We start from the raw sequence: 20,090 nt of genomic DNA, 5'->3' as shown, positions 1-20,090 counted from the left end.
TATCAGTAATTTAAGGGAATGGGGTAATATCAGTAATTTAAGGGAATGGGGTAATATCAGTAATTTAAGGGAATGGGGTAATATCAGTAATTTAAGGGAATGGGGTAATATGCCTTGATGAAGCATTGGATTGCAGACAAATAAATAATTGATGGTCCATTATTGTTATTCACTACCACACTGACTGATAACAATACTTTTCCTGGTAATTATTTTTCATTTGTATTTGACCTTTATTTAAACAGGGAGTCACATTGAGATTAAAAATCTATTTTACAAGAGACAATAAAAACAGGATATGAAAACAACATACACATACATGTGTATAAAACAATATAATTCATCACACAATAAACAAAAATAAACATATTTAATAAAAGCAATCACATAGAGGTCCTCAATCAATCATTTAAACTGCCTGAGTGGCACCAGCACATCTATCTGCAATGAACTCTGCATATTGTCTAGAAAACACCATTCAAATGTTAAAAGGGAAATGTATACTCCTCAAATGAACCGGGGAATCTCATGTTGCTGTGTGTCTGAGGAGAGATAGATGGACTGTATGTTCCTATCCCACCTCTGGAAAAGATAGGCCTGATAATGGCAACAGAATGCTGTACAACAATAAAATGCATTATTCAAATATTCATCTTTATTAAATCAGAAATAAAGAATGCAAACAACAAAGTGGATGTGAGTTTGACGAAGGTTACTATGGAGTGTCCCAGTGACCTTTTCCGTAACCTTGCGGGTGTACAGCGGACAAAAAAAATAAACATTTTGAATATTCTAAATGACAATGTCACGAGATGTAGCGCAGTCAAACCAAAGGTCACTTGTACATTAATTGATTTAAGTCCTGTTTTGCATTTATTTATTCGTGATGAGGTTTCTTAGATAGGAGTCTAGTATTTGGGGTTCCCGAGTGGCGCAGCGGTCTAAGACTCAGCATCTCTGTGCAAGAGGGGTTGCTAGAGACACCTTGGTTCAAATCTGGGCTGTATCAGAGTGATTGTGTTTGGGAGTCCCATAGGGTGGTGCACAATTGGCCCAGTATCGTATGGGTTTGTCCTGTGTAGGCTGTCATTGTAAATAAAAATTTGTTCTTAACTGACTTGCCTCGTTTAAAAATACGAAAATATATTATCACACAATGCCTCTCTCAAACTGGCCATGCAATCCCCTTCAGTTTGTTACAGGTTGAATTTAAGTGTCCATACTTATATTTCTAGCATTATTAACACGTGTATAATATGTACTTTTGTTATGATGCAATTACATCGCCTATTTCGAGTATTGTTATGTTGGTTGTTAAGATAATACACAAGTTGTAGTTAAGCCTCGAGCTGTTTTCACATTTTCCTTTGCCTTTCCCCATAATCTTTGTCTGTCTATATGCTGCCATCTGCTGGTACAGTTTAGACACTACCACAGAACACATTTATTGCTGTCACACCGAGGACATGGTGATGAATATCGAGTTTCTAACTGGAGAGAGTAGTAACTAATCAATGATTGAAAACTACATCAACAACTGTCTGATTTAGTGAAGGTACATTAGGCCAGGACTATGGTCCTTATTGGACATGCCCCAGCAGGTCTAGACAGTCGTTAACTGAACACACACTGTTCTGTTTGACCAAAAGGCACACTGTACAGTATCTGTTTGAGCAAAGGTGTGACGACAGTTTAGTAAATAAATAATCCACAGCTAACCTGCATTATGCACTCCTTTAGAAGTGAGACTTCACCAGCTCTCATTTCCCTTGTGAAAAAAGTTTGCAGTCAGTGTCACGAATCCCGTTTCCTGGGTCTGTTTTTTGCCTGTGTTCTGTCCTGGAGTGTTTTTTCCGGCGTCCTGGAACGCACCCTGTCTGGTTGCCGGGCAATGTAGCCAGTTGGGAGTTCTGATTACCCGCACCTGTATCCCATCAGCTATCTGCACACCTGGTCCTGATCATCATCTCTCCTCTTCATAAGCCCGGACCTGACATCCATTCCCTGCCGGATCGTTAGCCATGAACAACAGTATGTCGTGCCATAGTATCAGCCTCAAGTTGGATAGAATTTGTTTTGTTGTTTTTTTACGTATTGCTTGCCTTAAACTTACCTCAGTTTGTTCTGTCTTCAGTTACTCACCCGGATCATTTACTCCATTCCCGCCTGGTCGTCGGAGGATTCCGCTACCCCATTGGATCCACCTATTTACTCCCATCAACTCACCACCGCTGCCCGCTACGCCACCTGGATATATCTACCCATTCACATTCACTTGTAAATAAATACTCACCTTCTTCCTACTCTCCTTGTCCTGGTCTGCTTCTGGGTTCGATTTTGAAAGAACGTGACAGTCAGAGTGCAGTATAATTGCAGTATAAGAGCAGTATGCAGCAACTATTGCACCCGAAATCACACAGCCGACTGCAGTTACTGAACTTTTACTGCAGTTTCAAAACGGCAATCTGCATTCTACTGGCTTGGTCTCTCTTCAGACTCTGGCTGTAGATTGTTCCTGCTCGGGTCCTCTGGAAAAAAAGCACCCTATGCAAAACATTACCAACCATACGAGCATGAAAAGGCAATACTTTCTGGCAGGCCGATTTACCTATCATCAAAAATAAGTTCCTCTTTATACAACCACTCTCAACTCAGTGACATTTTGGGACTGGTATAGGCCTTATGTAACAGTATAATTTTAAACTGTCCCCTCGCCCATACCCGGGCGCGAACCGGGGACCTTCTGCACACATCAACAACAGTCACCCACGAAGCATCGTTACCCATCGCAACTACTACTTCAAGGTCTCAGAGCAAGTGACGTAACCGATTGAAACGCTATTTAGCGCACACCGCTAAGCTAGCCGTTTCACATCCGTTACACTTACTAACCAAATTCATACAGTAGGCTTTGTTATGACGATGTTATGAATAACATTCAGACAGGTCACAGATATTATCTAAAATAAACAAAAACTAGTTGTTTCACAAATGTACAGAGTTCCGCAGAGGTCTTGTTGCCTACTCAGGAAAGACGTTAGATGTTTTTCTTAATTCAGGGGGGCAGGATACAAAAGCGGTAGATCGATATTGAAAATGGAAGGATCAGCGACGCGCACTGTGATAACGTCTACAAGCAGCAGCACGGAAAACTTTTCCACCTCTACTCTGGTTTACGACAGGCAGTTTCTTCGCACTGCTTCGGGGCTCCTCGTTTTCGCAGAAATAGTAAGTCAAGTTTCAAGGTTCAAAATGTAGGCTACGGGATACGCAGTATACATCGTCCAAATAAATGCTTATTTGCGTGTTCCTTCTCGACGATGCAACAACAATATGACATAATAAAATATAAGAATACGAACATAAATTAAATGGCTTAGTAGAATAAAATAAACATTTTATAGTAGCATAAGTATAATTCAAGAAACCACTATTTACAGTATAGTCCAATATTTACACGTGTATTGGAGAAGGTGGGAATGGGGGGCAGTGTATTTTTTATTATTTTAATTTTACCTTTATTTAACCAGGCAAGTCAGTTAAGAATACATTCTTATTTTCAATGACGGCCTGGGAACAGTGGGTTAACTGCCTGTTCAGTCAGCTTTGTACCTTGTCAGGGGTTTGAACTCGCAACCTTCCGGTTACTAGTCCAACGCTCTAACCACTAGGTTACCCTGCCGCCCCTAGTGTAAACTGTGGCTGGGGTGTGTGGGGTCCTGGATGATGCTGCGTGACTTCCTCAGGCACAGTTTGGGTGGGAGCATGGTCCCATGATGTACTGGGCTGTCTTCACCACCCGCTGGAGGGCCTTGTGGTCGTAGACGCAGCAATTCCCATACCAGGCCGTGATGTAACCTGTCCGGACATTCTTGATGGTGCAGGGGCATCATGATGTTGTGGGGACTTGACAAGAGTCGTGGTGGTGTTGGTCCATGACATGTCCTCAGTGATGTGGACGTTGAAGAACTTAAAACTAGTAACTTTCACTACTGCAGTCCGGTTGATGTGGATCAGGGCATGTTCCCACCTCTGCTTCCTGAACTTAACAATCAACTCCTTTGTTTTGCTGACTTTGAGGGAGAAGTTGTTGTCATGACACCACAATGCCAGCTCACTTACCTCCTCCCTATAGGCTGACTCGTTGTCGTTGGTTATCAGGCCTATAACCATGCTGTCGTCAGCAAAGTTCATGAGGGAGTTGGTGTTGTGCAAAGCCATACAGTTGTGGATGAACAGGGAGTACAGCAAAGGACTGAGGACACCCCTGGGGGGCCCCTGAGTTAAGAGTCAGTGTAGAGGAGGTGTTGTTGCCAATCCTCACAGCCTGTCCTCTACCCCTCAGGGAGTTCAGGATCCAGTTGCAGAGAGTGATGTCCTAACTACAACTCAAACATATTTGTGTCCAAGTTTGATGTAATAATTTATTGAAATCACTATGGCAGAAGCTTTTACCATCTTTCTCACAATAACTGCCATCAGAATTCATGGAGGGAATCAATACTGTATGACCTGCATGATGGTTTATCACAGATGGTGGCATGACACTGTCCTGAACACTGCACTGAAGTGAAGGTTTAATTATTTAACATTGTTCAAGGAAATGTAACTGGAGAAAATGAACATAATGTCAACCTACTTTCTATAATATATGCTACTTCCAGTAATATAGGCTACTTCCTATAATATATGCTTATTCCTGTAATATAGGCTACTTCCTTTAATATATGTTTCTTCCTGTAATATATGCTACTTCCTGTAATATAGGCTACTTCCTGTAATATATGCTACTTCCTTTAATATATTCTACTTCCTGTAATATAGGCTACTTCCTGTAATATATGCTACTTCCTTTAATATATGCTTATTCCTGTAATATATGCTACTTCCTGTAATATAGGCTACTTCCTGTAATATAGGCTACTTCCTATAATATATGCTTATTCCTGTAATATAGGCTACTTCCTATAATATATGCTTATTCCTGTAATATAGGCTACTTCCTGTAATATATGCTACTTCCTTTAATATAGGCTACTTCCTGTAATATATGCTACTTCCTTTAATATATGCTACTTCCTGTAATATAGGCTACTTCCTGTAATATATGCTACTTCCTTTAATATATGCTTATTCCTGTAATATATGCTACTTCCTGTAATATAGGCTACTTCCTGTAATATATGCTATTTCCTTTAATATATGCTACTTCCTGTAATATAGGCTACTTCCTGTAATATTTGCTTCTCCCTGTAATATAGGTTACTTCCTTAATATATGCTTATTCCTGTAATATAGGCTACTTCCTGTAATATATGCTTATTCCTCTATTGCACTCAACATTACCCATTCCCACCTGGACAAAAGGAACACCTATGTGAGAATGCTATTCATTGACTACAGCTGAGCGTTCAACACCATAGTGGCCTCAGAGCTCATCACTAAGCTAAGGACCATGGGACTAAACACCTCCCTCTGCAGCTGGATCCTGGACTACCTGACGGCCCAGCCCCGGTGGTAAGGGTAGGGAACAACACATCCGCCACGCTGATCCTCAACACGGGGTCTCCTCAGGGGTGCATGCTCAGTCCCCTCCTGTACTCCCTGTTCACTCATGACTGCATGGCCAGGCATGACACCAACACCCTCTTTAAGTTTGCTGATGACACAACAGTGGTAGGCCTGATCACCGATAACGATCAGACCGCCTATAGGGAGAATATCAGAGACCTTTCATGTGGTGCCAGGACAACAACCTCTCCCTCAATGTGATCAAGACGAAGGAGATGATTGTGGACTACAGGAAAAGGAGGACCAAGCACGTCCCTATTCTCATCGATGGGGCTGTAGTGGAACAGGTTGAGAGCTTCAAGTTCCTTGGTGTCCACATCACCAACAAAATAACATGGTCCAAGCACACCAAGACAGTCGTGAAGAGGGCACGACAAAGCCTATTCCCCCTCAGGAAACTAAAAAGTCCTGAGATCCTCAAAAGGTTCAACAGCTGCACCATCGAGAGCATCCTTACCGTTTGCATCACTGCCTGGTATGGAACCTGCTCGGCCTCAGACCGCAAGGCACTACAGAGGTTAGTGCGTATGGCTCAGTACATCACTGGGGCCAAGCTTCCTGCCACCCAGGACCTCTATATCAGGCGGTGTCAGAGGAAGGCCCTAAAAATTGTCAAAGAGTCCAGCTACCCTAGTCATAGACTGTTCTCTCTTCTACTGCACGGCAAGCGGTACCGGAGTGCTAAGTCGAGGTCCAAAATGCTTCTTAACAGCCTCTACCCCCCAAGCCATAAGACTCCTGTACAGCTAATCAAATGGCTATAATCTATGCATAGTCACTTTAACTCTTTAAAAAATATATATTTTACCGTTATTTAACTAGGCAAGTCATTTCAGAACAACTTCTTATTTTCAATGTCAGCCTAGGAACAGTGGGTTAGCTGCCTGTTCAGGGGTAGAACAACAGAATTGTAGCTTGTCAGCTCAGGGGTTTGAACTTGCAACCTTCCAGTTACTAGTCCAATGCTCGAACCACTCGGCTACCCTGCCGCCCACTTTAACTCTACCTACATGTACATGCTGCCGCAAATACCTCGACGAACCGTTCCCCCACACATTGACTGTACCGGTACCCCCTGTATATAGTCTCCACATTGACTGTACCGGTACCCCCTGTATAAAGTCTCCACATTGACTCTGTACCGGGACTCCCTGTATATAGCCTCCACATTAACTCTGTACCGGGACCCCCTGTATATAGCCTCCACATTAACTCTGTACCGGGACCCCCTGTATATAGCCTCCACATTGACTCTGTGCCGGTACCCCCTGTATATAGTCTCCACATTGACTCTGTACCGGTACCTCCTGTATATAGTCTCCACATTGACTCTGTACCGGTACCCCCTGTATATAGCCTCCACATTGACTCTGTACTGATACCCCCTGTATATAGCCTCCACATTAACTCTGTACCGGGACCCCCTGTATATAGCCTCCACATTGACTCTGTCCCGGGACCCCCTGTATATAGCCTCCACATTGACTCTGTACTGGGACCCCCTGTATATAGCCTCCACATTGACTCTGTACCGGGAAACCCTGTATATAGCCTCCACATTGACTCTGTACCGGGAAACCCTGTATATAGCCTCCACATTGACTCTGTACTGGGACCCCCTGTATATAGCCTCCACATTGACTCTGTACCGGGAAACCCTGTATATAGCCTCCACATTGACTCTGTACCGGGAAACCCTGTATATAGCCTCCACATTGACTCTGTACTGGGACCCCCTGTATATAGCCTCCACATTGACTCTGTACCGGGAAACCCTGTATATAGCCTCCACATTGACTCTGTACTGGGACCCCCTGTATATAGCCTCCACATTGACTCTGTACTGGTACCTCCTGTATATAGCCTCCACGTTGACTCTGTACCGGTACCCCCTGTATATAGCCTCCACATTGACTCTGTACCGGTACCTCCTGTATATAGCCTCCACATTGACTCTGTACCGGGACCCCCTGTATATAGCCTCCACATTGACTCTGTACCGGTACCTCCTGTATATAGCCTCCACATTGACTCTGTGCAGGTACCCCCTGTATATAGTCTCCACATTGACTCTGTACCGGTACCCCCTGTATATAGTCTCCACATTGACTCTGTACCGGTACCCCCTGTATATAGTCTCCACATTGACTCTGTACCGGTACCTCCTGTATATAGTCTCCACATTGACTCTGTCCCGGGACCCCCTGTATATATCCTCCACATTGACTCTGTACTGGGACCCCCTGTATATAGCCTCCACATTGACTCTGTACCGGGACCCCCTGTATATAGCCTCCACATTGACTCTGTACCGGTACCTCCTGTATATAGCCTCCACATTGACTCTGTACTGATACCCCCTGTATATAGCCTCCACATTAACTCTGTACCGGGACCCCCTGTATATAGCCTCCACATTGACTCTGTCCCGGGACCCCCTGTATATATCCTCCACATTGACTCTGTACTGGGACCCCCTGTATATAGCCTCCACATTGACTCTGTACCGGGACCCCCTGTATATAGCCTCCACATTGACTCTGTACTGGGACCCCCTGTATATAGCCTCCACATTGACTCTGTACTGGTACCTCCTGTATATAGCCTCCACATTGACTCTGTACCGGTACCCTCTGTATATTGCCTCCACATTGACTCTGTACCGGTACCTCCTGTATATAGCCTCCACATTGACTCTGTACCGGGACCCCCTGTATATAGCCTCCACATTGACTCTGTACCGGTACCTCCTGTATATAGCCTCCACATTGACTCTGTGCAGGTACCCCCTGTATATAGTCTCCACATTGACTCTGTACCGGTACCTCCTGTATATAGCCTCCACATTGACTCTGTACCGGTACCCCCTGTATATAGTCTCCACATTGACTCTGTACCGGTACCTCCTGTATATAGTCTCCACATTGACTCTGTACCGGTACCCCCTGTATATAGTCTCCACATTGACTCTGTGCCGGTACCCCCTGTATATAGTCTCCACATTGACTCTGTACTGGTACCCCCTGTATATAGTCTCCACATTGACTCTGTACCGGTACCTCCTGTATATAGTCTCCACATTGACTCTGTACTGGTACCCCCTGTATATAGTCTCCACATTGACTCTGTACCGGTACCCCCTGTATATAGTCTCCACATTGACTCTGTACCGGTACCTCCTGTATATAGTCTCCACATTGACTCTGTACCGGTACCCCCTGTATATAGTCTCCACATTGACTCTGTACCGGTACCTCCTGTATATATCCTCCACATTGACTCTGTACTGGGACCCCCTGTATATAGCCTCCACATTGACTCTGTACTGGTACCCCCTGTATATAGCCTCCACATTGACTCTGTACCGGTACCTCCTGTATATAGTCTCCACATTGACTCTGTACCGGTACCTCCTGTATATAGTCTCCACATTGACTCTGTACTGGTACCCCCCTGTATATAGTCTCCACATTGACTCTGTACCGGTACCTCCTGTATATAGTCTCCACATTGACTCTGTACCGGTACCCCTGTATATAGTCTCCACATTGACTCTGTACCTCCTGGTACCTCCTGTATATAGTCTCCACATTGACTCTGTACTGGTACCCCTGTATATAGTCTCCACATTGACTCTGTACTGGTACCCCCTGTATATAGTCTCCACATTGACTCTGTACTGGTACCCCCTGTATATAGTCTCCACATTGACTCTGTACTGGTACCTCCTGTATATAGTCTCCACATTGACTCTGTACTGGTACCCCCTGTATATAGTCTCCACATTGACTCTGTACCCCTGGTACCCCACATGTATATAGTCCTCCACATTGACTCTGTACCGGTACCTCCTGTATATAGCCTCCACATTGACTCTGTACCTCCACATACCCCCCTGTATATAGTCTCCACATTGACTCTGTACCGGTACCCCCTGTATATAGTCTCCACATTGACTCTGTACCGGTACCTCCTGTATATAGTCTCCACATTGACTCTGTACCGGTACCTCCTGTATATAGTCTCCACATTGACTCTGTACTGGTACCCCCTGTATATAGTCTCCACATTGACTCTGTACCGGTACCCCCTGTATATAGTCTCCACATTGACTCTGTACCGGTACCTCCTGTATATAGTCTCCACATTGACTCTGTACCGGTACACCCTGTATATAGTCTCCACATTGACTCTGTACCGGTACCTCCTGTATAAAGCCTCGCTTGTTATTTTACTGCTGCCGGTTAATTATTTGTAACTTTTATTTTCTCATTTTTACTTAACACTTATTTTTTTCTTAACTTCTTAAAGGATTGTTGGTTAAGGGCTTGTAAGTAAGCATTTCACTGTAAGGTCTACCTACACCTGTTGTATTCGGCGCATGTGGCAAATTACAAATTTGATTTGAGCAAATGCATTTAAATACACCATAAAGTAGACACCACCAGTGTACAGCCATATCTGACTATGGGTGCATCCCAAGTGGCACCCTATTCCCTGTATAGTGCACTACTTTCTACTAGAGCCCTTTGGGCCCTGTTAAAAAGTAGTGCACTATAAATGGAATAGGATACCATTTGGAATGCTGGCTATATGCTTCCCTGTCCCCTCAGGTGTTTGGTCTGCTGGTATGGATTCTGATAGCAGGGACGGAGTACTTCCGTGTGTCTGCCTTTGGGTGGGTCATGTTTGTGGCCATCTTGTACTGGGTCCTGACGGTCATCTTCCTCATCATCTACCTGACCATGGCTTACAACAGGATCCCTCAGGTCCCCTGGACAACTGTGGTACGACTCATACTACGACACATAATACAACAGTGCATTATTTGAAACTTGAGTGATTGAGGTTGTTTATTATAAATCTAGTAATTGAATAATTGTGGACTATTTATGTAACAGAAAACCAATGGAGGTAACTTCCTTGATGGTTTTGGGGGAGAGAGCAAATAGATGAACCAAGTCTTCATGAATGTGATCAAATGAAACCATTCTATAATGTGTACTACCCTACAGTATCTGAGCCAGCCAGGAATCCTGTTGTTGTCATTCTACAGGGCCTGTTCTTCAACAGTAGTGCTACAGTGATGTATGTGGTGTTCTACAGGGTCTGTTCTTCAACAGTAGTGCTACAGTGATGTATGTGGTGTTCTTCTGTTCTTCAACAGTAGTGCTACAGTGATGTATGTGGTGTTCTACAGGGTCTGTTCTTCAACAGTAGTGCTACAGTGATGTATGTGGTGTTCTACAGGGTCTGTTCTTCAACAGTAGTGCTACAGTGATGTATGTGGTGTTCTACAGGGTCTGTTCTTCAACAGTAGTGCTACAGTGATGTATGTGGTGTTCTACAGGGTCTGTTCTTCAACAGTAGTGCTACAGTGATGTATGTGGTGTTCTACAGGGTCTGTTCTTCAACAGTAGTGCTACAGTGATGTATGTGGTGTTCTACAGGGTCTGTTCTTCAACAGTAGTGCTACAGTGATGTATGTGGTGTTCTACAGGGTCTGTTCTTCAACAGTAGTGCTACAGTGATGTATGTGGTGTTCTACAGGGTCTGTTCTTCAACAGTAGTGCTACAGTGATGTATGTGGTGTTCTACAGGGTCTGTTCTTCAACAGTAGTGCTACAGTGATGTATGTGGTGTTCTACAGGGTCTGTTCTTCAACAGTAGTGCTACAGTGATGTATGTGGTGTTCTACAGGGTCTGTTCTTCAACAGTAGTGCTACAGTGATGTATGTGGTGTTCTACAGGGTCTGTTCTTCAACAGTAGTGCTACAGTGATGTATGTGGTGTTCTACAGGGTCTGTTCTTCAACAGTAGTGCTACAGTGATGTATGTGGTGTTCTACAGGGCCTGTTCTTCAACAGTAGTGCTACAGTGATGTATGTGGTGTTCTACAGGGTCTGTTCTTCAACAGTAGTGCTACAGTGATGTATGTGGTGTTCTACAGGGTCTGTTCTTCAACAGTAGTGCTACAGTGATGTATGTGGTGTTCTACAGGGCCTGTTCTTCAACAGTAGTGCTACAGTGATGTATGTGGTGTTCTACAGGGTCTGTTCTTCAACAGTAGTGCTACAGTGATGTATGTGGTGTTCTACAGGGTCTGTTCTTCAACAGTAGTGCTACAGTGATGTATGTGGTGTTCTACAGGGTCTGTTCTTCAACAGTAGTGGATGTATGTGGTGTTCTACTCTGTTCTTCAACAGTAGTGCTACAGTGATGTATGTGGTGTTCTACAGGGTCTGTTCTTCAACAGTAGTGCTACAGTGATGTATGTGGTGTTCTACAGTAACAGTAGTGCCTGATGTCTTCCTGTTCTTCAACAGTAGTGCTACAGTGATGTATGTGGTGTTCTACAGGGCCTGTTCTTCAACAGTAGTGCTACAGTGATGTATGTGGTGTTCTACAGGGTCTGTTCTTCAACAGTAGTGCTACAGTGATGTATGTGGTGTTCTACAGGGTCTGTTCTTCAACAGTAGTGCTACAGTGATGTATGTGGTGTTCTACAGGGTCTGTTCTTCAACAGTAGTGCTACAGTGATGTATGTGGTGTTCTACAGGGTCTGTTCTTCAACAGTAGTGCTACAGTGATGTATGTGGTGTTCTACAGGGTCTGTTCTTCAACAGTAGTGCTACAGTGATGTATGTGGTGTTCTACAGGGTCTGTTCTTCAACAGTAGTGCTACAGTGATGTATGTGGTGTTCTACAGGGTCTGTTCTTCAACAGTAGTGCTACAGTGATGTATGTGGTGTTCTACAGGGTCTGTTCTTCAACAGTAGTGCTACAGTGATGTATGTGGTGTTCTACAGGGTCTGTTCTTCAACAGTAGTGCTACAGTGATGTATGTGGTGTTCTACAGGGTCTGTTCTTCAACAGTAGTGCTACAGTGATGTATGTGGTGTTCTACAGGGTCTGTTCTTCAACAGTAGTGCTACAGTGATGTATGTGGTGTTCTACAGGGTCTGTTCTTCAACAGTAGTGCTACAGTGATGTATGTGGTGTTCTACAGGGTCTGTTCTTCTGTTCTTCAACAGTAGTGCTACAGTGATGTATGTGGTGTTCTACAGGGTCTGTTCTTCAACAGTAGTGCTACAGTGATGTATGTGGTGTTCTACAGGGTCTGTTCTTCAACAGTAGTGCTACAGTGATGTATGTGGTGTTCTACAGGGTCTGTTCTTCAACAGTAGTGCTACAGTGATGTATGTGGTGTTCTACAGGGTCTGTTCTTCAACAGTAGTGCTACAGTGATGTATGTGGTGTTCTACAGGGTCTGTTCTTCAACAGTAGTGCTACAGTGATGTATGTGGTGTTAGCAGCAGTGGACGCAGCCTCAATCAGCCATGCTGTTAAGGGACGCCATAACTACAACTGCTGGGTAGCATCCACAGTAAGAAAACCACCATAGAACTCCCAGACAGACATTTAAATCACGCCAACTTTTAAAATATACCACAAACATGACTGAGTTTTTATGATTACAGCGATTTTAAATTATACAATATTAAAATGCTAAATATATGCCTACAAGTCAGATCAGAGATGTATGATTCCACTGTGTACCATTTAGAATGATGTCTATTTGGTCCATTTAAACCTACTCAAACTCATAACCAGTATTGTACTGAATTTTAATGTTTTCATCCATCTGTTTTTCAGTTCTTTGCCTTCCTGGCCACGCTCTGCTATGCAGGAAGTACATATTTAAGTTTTAAATTCTGGCGCTCGAGGGATGAGGAACAATAACCAATCACAAAGGACAGCTAAAGTATATCCGTTATGGAGCGCATGAAGGATCTTGAAAAGTACACATGGTTAAGTGTAATAACCACTCCTTCCCTTTGGAAGGCATTTCTCTTTTATTTGATTCTGTTATATTTCTGTTATATTTCTGTTATTTTAGAGTTATGGTGTGTTTCATCTGTTGGAATGACAGAGCCTGAACCTCAGTAGTGTTTTTACTTCTTATTCACTCATGAGTTAAAAAAAAAATACATTTGAATGAAAATGACTGATGCTAATAAAGTGTCTATTCTGTTTTTCTGAAGCTGGAGATCAAAGCTTTAACTCCAATATAAAAATGGATTGGACAGTAATGTTGTCCCACACTAGATGGTGCTACAATACAAGGCTAAGAAATAGGGCTGATGAAGAACATTACAGTCAATTCTCTTTTTGATTATTCAAAAAAATGATCATATACGAATAATACATTTCACTAATAGGAGTCAGCTACACTGAACAAAAATTTAAATGCAACATGCAACTAATTTAAAAGATTTTACTGAGTTATGGTTCATATAAGGATATCAGTCAATTGAAATAAATTCATTAGGCCCTAATCTATGGATTTCACAAAACTGGAAATACAGATATGCATCTGTTGGTCACAGATACCTTAAAAATAAGTAGGGACGTGGCTCAGAAAACCAGTCAGTATCTGGTGTGACCACCATTTGCATAAAGTTGATCAGGCTGTTGATTGTGTCCTGTGGAACTTCAATGGAGTGGGACAAAAATCCAAGATGGCGTAGCAGTCAGCCGTCTTTGTCTTGTCGTGTCCCGTGTATATCTATTTTTTTCTTTGTATATATTTCTTATATATTTTTAATATTTTTAACCATCTATTTCAGCATAATCCTGCAACCCGCCTCACCCAATGTGGAATGGATCTGCTATTTTCTATACTTTAGAACCGGAACCCCCAACAGAAGCTAGCCAGCTAACTAGCTAATAGTCAGTTAGCCACTGCTAGCGGTTATCAGCTAACCTCAGCCCGATCAACTCCCACCAGTCTGCACAGGGCGATTCAACCCAAAGCATATCAGACTGCTTTTTTCTCTACCACATCTCCACATCTCTGGATTCCTACCGCAAGCTCAGAACCTTTTCACCTGGATCATCACAGCTAGCTAGCTGCTATCCGAGTGGCTACTCCTGGCTAATGTCTCTGTCTCCGAAGCAAGCACCAGTTTGCCTGGAGCTAGCCTCGTGCTAGGCCCATCTCCCGGCTAGCTGAAGAGGTCCATCAGCCACCTCTTGGGCTACAATAGATATTTTGCCAATTGGCCTGGACCATTTTACTGCCTACACAGAGCCCTGCCATCATGACTGGTCTGCCGACGTAACCGTCCAAGGGCGCTTCAACAGACTCTTCCGTCGCGACGTCCCCCTAAGGCCTTTCTGCTAGCTTGCTAGCCCCGGCCTGCTAGCTGTCTGAATCGCCGTGTTTCCAGCTTGGCTAGCTACTCACTGGACCATATGATAACTCGGCTACGCATGCCTCTTCCTAATGTCAATATACCTTGTCCATTGCTGTTTTGGTTAGTGATTGTCTTATTTCACTGTAGAGCCTCCAGCCCTGCTCAATATGCCTTAGCTAGCCTTTTGTTTCACCTCCCACACATGTGGTAACCTCACCTGGTTTAAGTGGTGTCTTTAGAGACAAAACCTCTCTCATCGTCACTCAGTGCCTAGGTTTACCTCCACTGTATTCACATCCTACCATACCCTTGTTCGTACATTATGCCTTGAATCTATTCTTCTGCGCCCAGAAACCTGCTCCTTTTACTCTTTGTTCCAAAAGCACTAGACGACCAGTTCTAATAGACTTTAGCCATACCCTTATCCTACTCCTCCTCTGTTCCTCTGGTGATGTAAAGGTTAATCCAAGCCCTGCAGCACCTAACTCCACTCCCATTCCCCAGGCGCTCTCGTTTGTTGACTTCTGTAACTGTAAAAGCCTTGGCATGTTAACATTCGAAGCCTCCTCCCTAAGTTTGTTTTATTCACTGTTTTAGCACACTCTGCCAACCCGGATGTCCTAGCCGTGTCTGAATCCTGGCTTAGGAAGGCCACCAAAAATCCTGAAATTTCCATCCCAAACTATAACATTTTCCGACAAGATAGAACTACCAAAGGGGGCGGAGTTGCAATCTACTGCAGAGATAGCCTACAGAGTTCTGTCATACTATCCAGGTCTGTGCCCAAACAATTTGAGCTTCTATTGTTTTTAAATCCACCTTTCCAGAAACAAGTCTCTCACCGTTGCCGCTTGTTATAGACCACCTTCAGCACCTAGCTATGCCCTGGACACCATATGTGAACTGTTTGCCCCCCATCTATCTTCAGAACTCGTACTGTTAGGTGACCTAAACTGGGACATTCTTAACACCCCAGCCATCTTACAATCTAAGCTAGATGCCCTCAATCTCACACAAATTATCAATGAACCTATCAGGTACAACCCCAAATCCATAAACACGGGCCCCCTCACAGATGTCATTCTAACCAACCTGCCCTCTAAATACACCTCTGCTGTCTTCAACCGTTGCCGTTCTTCACTGCCTCATTGCCTGTGTTCGTAATAGGTCTGCGGTCAAACAACCACCCCTCATCACTGTCAAACGCTCCCTAAAACACTTCAGCAAGCAGGCCTTTCTAATCGACCTGGCCCGGGTATCCTGGAAGGATATTGACCTCATTCCGTCAGTAGAGGATGCCTGGTTATTCTTTAAAAGGGCTTTCCTCACCATCTTAAATAAGCATGCCTCATTCAAATAAATTTAAACCAGGGACAGATATAGCCCATGGTTCACTGCCAGCACAAAAACATCCTGTGACGTACTGCATTAGCATCGAATAGGCCCTGGGATATGCAACTTTTCAGGGAAGTTAGGAACCAATATACGCAGGCAGTTAGGAAAGCTAAGGCTAGCTTTTTCAAACAGAAATGTGCATCCTGTAGCACAAACTCCAAAAAGTTCTGTGACACTGTAATGTCCATGGAGAATAAGAGAACCTCCTCTCAGCTGCCCACTGCACTGAGGCTAGGAAACACTGACACCACCAATAAATCCACGATAATTGAGAATTTCAATAAGCATTTTTCTACGTCTGGCTATGCTTTACACCTGGCTACCCCGGTCAACAGCTCTGCACCCCCCCACAGCAACATGCCTAAGCCTCCCCATTTCTCCATCAACCAAATCCAGATAGCTGATGTTAGCTGCAAAATCTGGACCCCTACATATCAGTTGGGCTAGACAATCTGGACCCTCTCTTTCTAAAATGATCTGCCGCAATTGTTGCAACCCATATCACTAGCCTGTTCAACCTCTATTTCATATCGTCTGAGATCCCCAAAGATTGGAGAGCTGCCGCTGTCATCCCCCTCTTCAAAGGGGAATCTATCCTACCCTGTCTTTTAAGGTCTTCGAAATCCAAGTTAACAAACAGATCACCGACCATTTTGAATCCCACCATACCTTCTCCGCTTTGCAATCTGGTTTCCGAGCTGGTCATGGGTGCACCTCAGCCACGCTTAAGGTCTTAAACGATATCATAACTGCCATCGATAAAAGACAATACTGTTCAGCCGTATTCATCGTCCTGGCCAAGGTTTTCGACTCTGTCAATCACCACATTCTTATCGGCAGACTCAACAGCCTTGGTTTCTCAAATGACTGCTTTGCCTGGTTCACCAACTACTTCTCAGACAGAGTTCAGTCTCAAATCGGAGGGCCTGTTGTCCGGACCTCTGGCTGTCTCTATACATCAATGATGTCACTCTTGCTGCTGGTGATTCTCTGATCCACCTCTATGCAGATGACACCATTCTGTATACGTCTGTCCCTTTTTTTGGACACTCTGTTAACTATCTTCCAGACAGGCTTCAATGTCATACAACTCTCCTTCCGTGGCCTCCAACTGCTCTTAAATGCAAGTAAACTAAATGCATGCTCTTCAACCGATCGCTGCCCGCACCTGTCCGCCTGTCTAGCATCACTACTCTGGACGGTTCTGACTTAGAATATGTGGACAACTACAAATACCTAGGTGTCTGGTTAGACTGTAAATTCTCCTTCCAGACTCACATTAAGCACCTCCAATCCAAAATTAAATCTAGAATCGGCTTCCTATTTCGTAAACAAAGCATCCTTCACTCATGCTGGCAAAAATACCCTCGTAAAACTGACTATCCTACCGATCCTTGACTTCGGCGATGTCATTTACAAATAGCTTCCAACCCTCTACTCAGCAAGTTGGATGCAGTCTATCACAGTGCCATCCGTTTTGTCACCAAAGCCCATATACTACCCACCACTGCGACCTGTATGATCTCGTTGGCTTGCCCTCGCTTCATATTCGTCTCCAACCCCACTGGCTCCAGGTCATCTATAAGTCTTTGCTAGGTAAAGCCCCCCCCCTTATCTCAGCTCACTGGTCACCATAGCAGCACCCACCCATAGCACGCACTCCAGCAGGTGTATTTCACTGGTCACCCCCAAAGCCAATTCCTCCTTTGGCTGCCTTTCCTTCCAGTTCTCTGCTGCAAATGACTGGAACGAATTGCAAAAGTCACTGAAGCTGGAGACTCATATCTCCCTCTCTAACTTTAACCATCAGCTGTCAGAGCAGCTTGCAGATCATTGCACCTGTACATAGCCCATCTGTAAAAAGCCCATCCAACTATCTCATCTCCATATTTTTTATTTTTTATTTGTGCTCCTTTGCACCCCAGTATCTCTACTTGCACATTCATCTTCTGCACATCTATCACTCCAGTGTTTAATTGCTAAATTGTAATTACTTCGCCACTACGGCCTATTTATTGCCTTACCTCCCTAATCTTACCTCATTTGCATACACTGTAGACTTTTCTATTGTGTTATTGACTGTATGTTTGCTTATTCCATGTGTAACTCTGTGTTGGTGTTTGTGTTGCACTGCTATGCTTTATCTTGGCCAGGTCGCAGTTGTAAATGAGAACTTGTTCTCAACTGGCCTACCTGGTAAAATAAAGGTGAAATAAAAATAAAAACTAATAATAAAAATGGCTGTGTGGAGTTGCTGGTTATTGGCAGGAACTGGAACACACTGTCGTACATGTCGGTGCAGAGCATTCAAACCTGCTCAATGACAGACATGTCTGGTGTGTATGCAGGCCATGGAAGAACTGGGATATTCTCAGCTTCTTGGAATTGTGTACAGATCCTTTCCACATGGGGCAGTGGGTTATCATGCTGAAACATGAGATGAAGGCAGCGGATGAAGGGCACGACAATGGGCCTCAGGATGTCGTCACGGTATCTCTGTGCATTCTAATCACCATCAATAAAAATGGAATTGTATATGACTTATGTCATTTTTTTGAGTATCTGTACTTTACTATTTATATTTTTGACAACTTTTACTTCACTACATTCCTGTACTTTTGATACTTAAGTATATATTAGCAATTTGCATTTCGTTTTGATACCCTATCAAATAGGTTATAAAAAATAATTTTAGAGTTTTACTCAAGTAGTATTTTACTGGGTGACTTTCACTTTTACTTGAGTCATTTTCTATTATGTTAACTTTTATTTTACTCAAGTATGACAATTGGGTACTTTTTCCACCACTGGGTGAGAACGACGAGCACACAGATGAGCTTCACTGAGACGATTTCTGACAGCTTGTGCAGAAAGTTTTTGGTTGTGCAAACCCACAGTTACATCAGCTGTCCCTCTTACCGGGCTCAGACAATCCCGCCGGTGGTGGAGGTCCTGGGCTGGCATGGTTACATGTGGTCTGTGCTTATGGGGCTGGTTGGAAATACTGCCAAATTCTCTAAAATGACGGAGGCGGCTATTGGTAGAGAAATTAACATTAACCTCTGGCAACAGCGCTGGTGGACATTCCTGCAGTCAGCGTGCCAATTGCTCCCTCAAAACTTGAGACATCTGTGGCATTGTATTGTGTGACAAAACTGCACATTTTAGAGTGGCATTTTATTGTCCCCAGTGCAAGGTGCACCTGTGTAATGATTAGGGATGCACCGGTACACAGTATGTTGTCGAACCATTCGGAATGCCCCCTACGGTTCAATACGCACACGTGAACCTCGGAATTACGATATGCCTGTCATTTTCCTATAATTTCCAAAACTTGCTTATTGTGCTGCAGATTACACACACGTTGTACATTGAGATCCACAGAACCAGACACACAGTTTGTGAACAGGCTTGGCATGCAACTGCTTGGGGTTCCAGGATGTTAAGGGTCTCCTGATGGCTGACAAACTTTACTCCACATGTCTCAAAATGTGGCAACTGCAATGACCGCAACCCACCCCCCTTAAACAACCAATGGACGATTTGCAATGACATCTCAGTAGGTAACCTCCTTAAAAGGGCCCCATGAAGAGATGGGAAACTAAAAACACATTTTATCTCAGCTCCACCGTGACAATGGCGAGCGCTAGTGAGACAGAGAGAAGCAAATTTGAAGAGGCACTGCCGTCTTTCAAATCCGCTGTGTGGGAACATTTTGGATTCAGCATTCAATACGATGATGAGGGTAAGAGGACCGTAAACAAACAAAGTACAGTCTGCAAGCATTGCTTTGCCACTGTCGGCTACTCGAGTGGAAACACTTCTAACATGATGTGTCATTTACGTGGCCATCACCTGGCCGTATCCCTTGCAGGTGGAGCTGGAGCAAGGAGAGTCCACTCGTTAGCGAAAACACAACAATCT

General features: G+C 43.9%; 1 protein-coding gene and 2 long non-coding RNA genes across 4 annotated transcripts in view; 2 read left to right on the top strand and 1 right to left on the bottom strand.

Annotated features, from left to right (window-relative positions):
• The window catches only part of LOC127926675 (uncharacterized), a 55,178-nt gene that overhangs the window by 31,196 nt on the left and 3,892 nt on the right, over positions 1–20,090 (top strand). The gene's annotated exons all lie outside the window — the stretch shown is intronic.
• LOC127926676 (uncharacterized) lies at positions 634–2,258 on the bottom strand. The gene is made up of 2 exons (XR_008124804.1): positions 2,114–2,258; positions 634–2,004 (listed from the first exon to the last, which is right to left on the bottom strand). It is a non-coding gene; the product is annotated as an uncharacterized LOC127926676 (long non-coding RNA).
• On the top strand, positions 1,968–18,408 carry LOC127926674 (CKLF-like MARVEL transmembrane domain-containing protein 8). 2 transcript variants are annotated; one of them, XR_008124802.1, is made up of 5 exons: positions 1,968–3,228; positions 10,185–10,358; positions 12,839–12,958; positions 13,228–13,373; positions 14,202–18,408. XR_008124802.1 is itself a non-coding variant. In XM_052512166.1 (4 exons), the coding sequence occupies exons 1-4, from the start codon at positions 3,097–3,099 to the stop codon at positions 13,312–13,314; spliced, it is 513 nt and encodes a 170-aa protein (XP_052368126.1). In that variant the 5' UTR covers positions 1,968–3,096; the 3' UTR covers positions 13,315–18,408. The 2 variants fall into 2 exon arrangements, 1 of the variants encoding a protein (XP_052368126.1); XM_052512166.1 differs by having other exon boundaries at positions 13,228–18,408.

Source organism: Oncorhynchus keta, unplaced genomic scaffold (genome assembly GCF_023373465.1).
Source record: "Oncorhynchus keta strain PuntledgeMale-10-30-2019 unplaced genomic scaffold, Oket_V2 Un_contig_8045_pilon_pilon, whole genome shotgun sequence".
NCBI lineage: Eukaryota > Metazoa > Chordata > Actinopteri > Salmoniformes > Salmonidae > Oncorhynchus > Oncorhynchus keta.
This window is presented reverse-complemented; position numbering and strand designations above follow the sequence as displayed.

Excerpts from the sequence above, each read along its gene's own strand:
- LOC127926674 (XM_052512166.1), top strand. The coding sequence starts at position 3,097 with ATGGAAGGATCAGCGACGCGCACTGTGATAACGTCTACAAGCAGCAGC. Across the intron at positions 10,359-12,838 it reads AGGTCCCCTGGACAACTGTG|GGTCTGTTCTTCAACAGTAG; the intron begins GTACGACTCATA and ends GGTGTTCTACAG. Across the intron at positions 12,959-13,227 it reads ACTGCTGGGTAGCATCCACA|TTCTTTGCCTTCCTGGCCAC; the intron begins GTAAGAAAACCA and ends TCTGTTTTTCAG.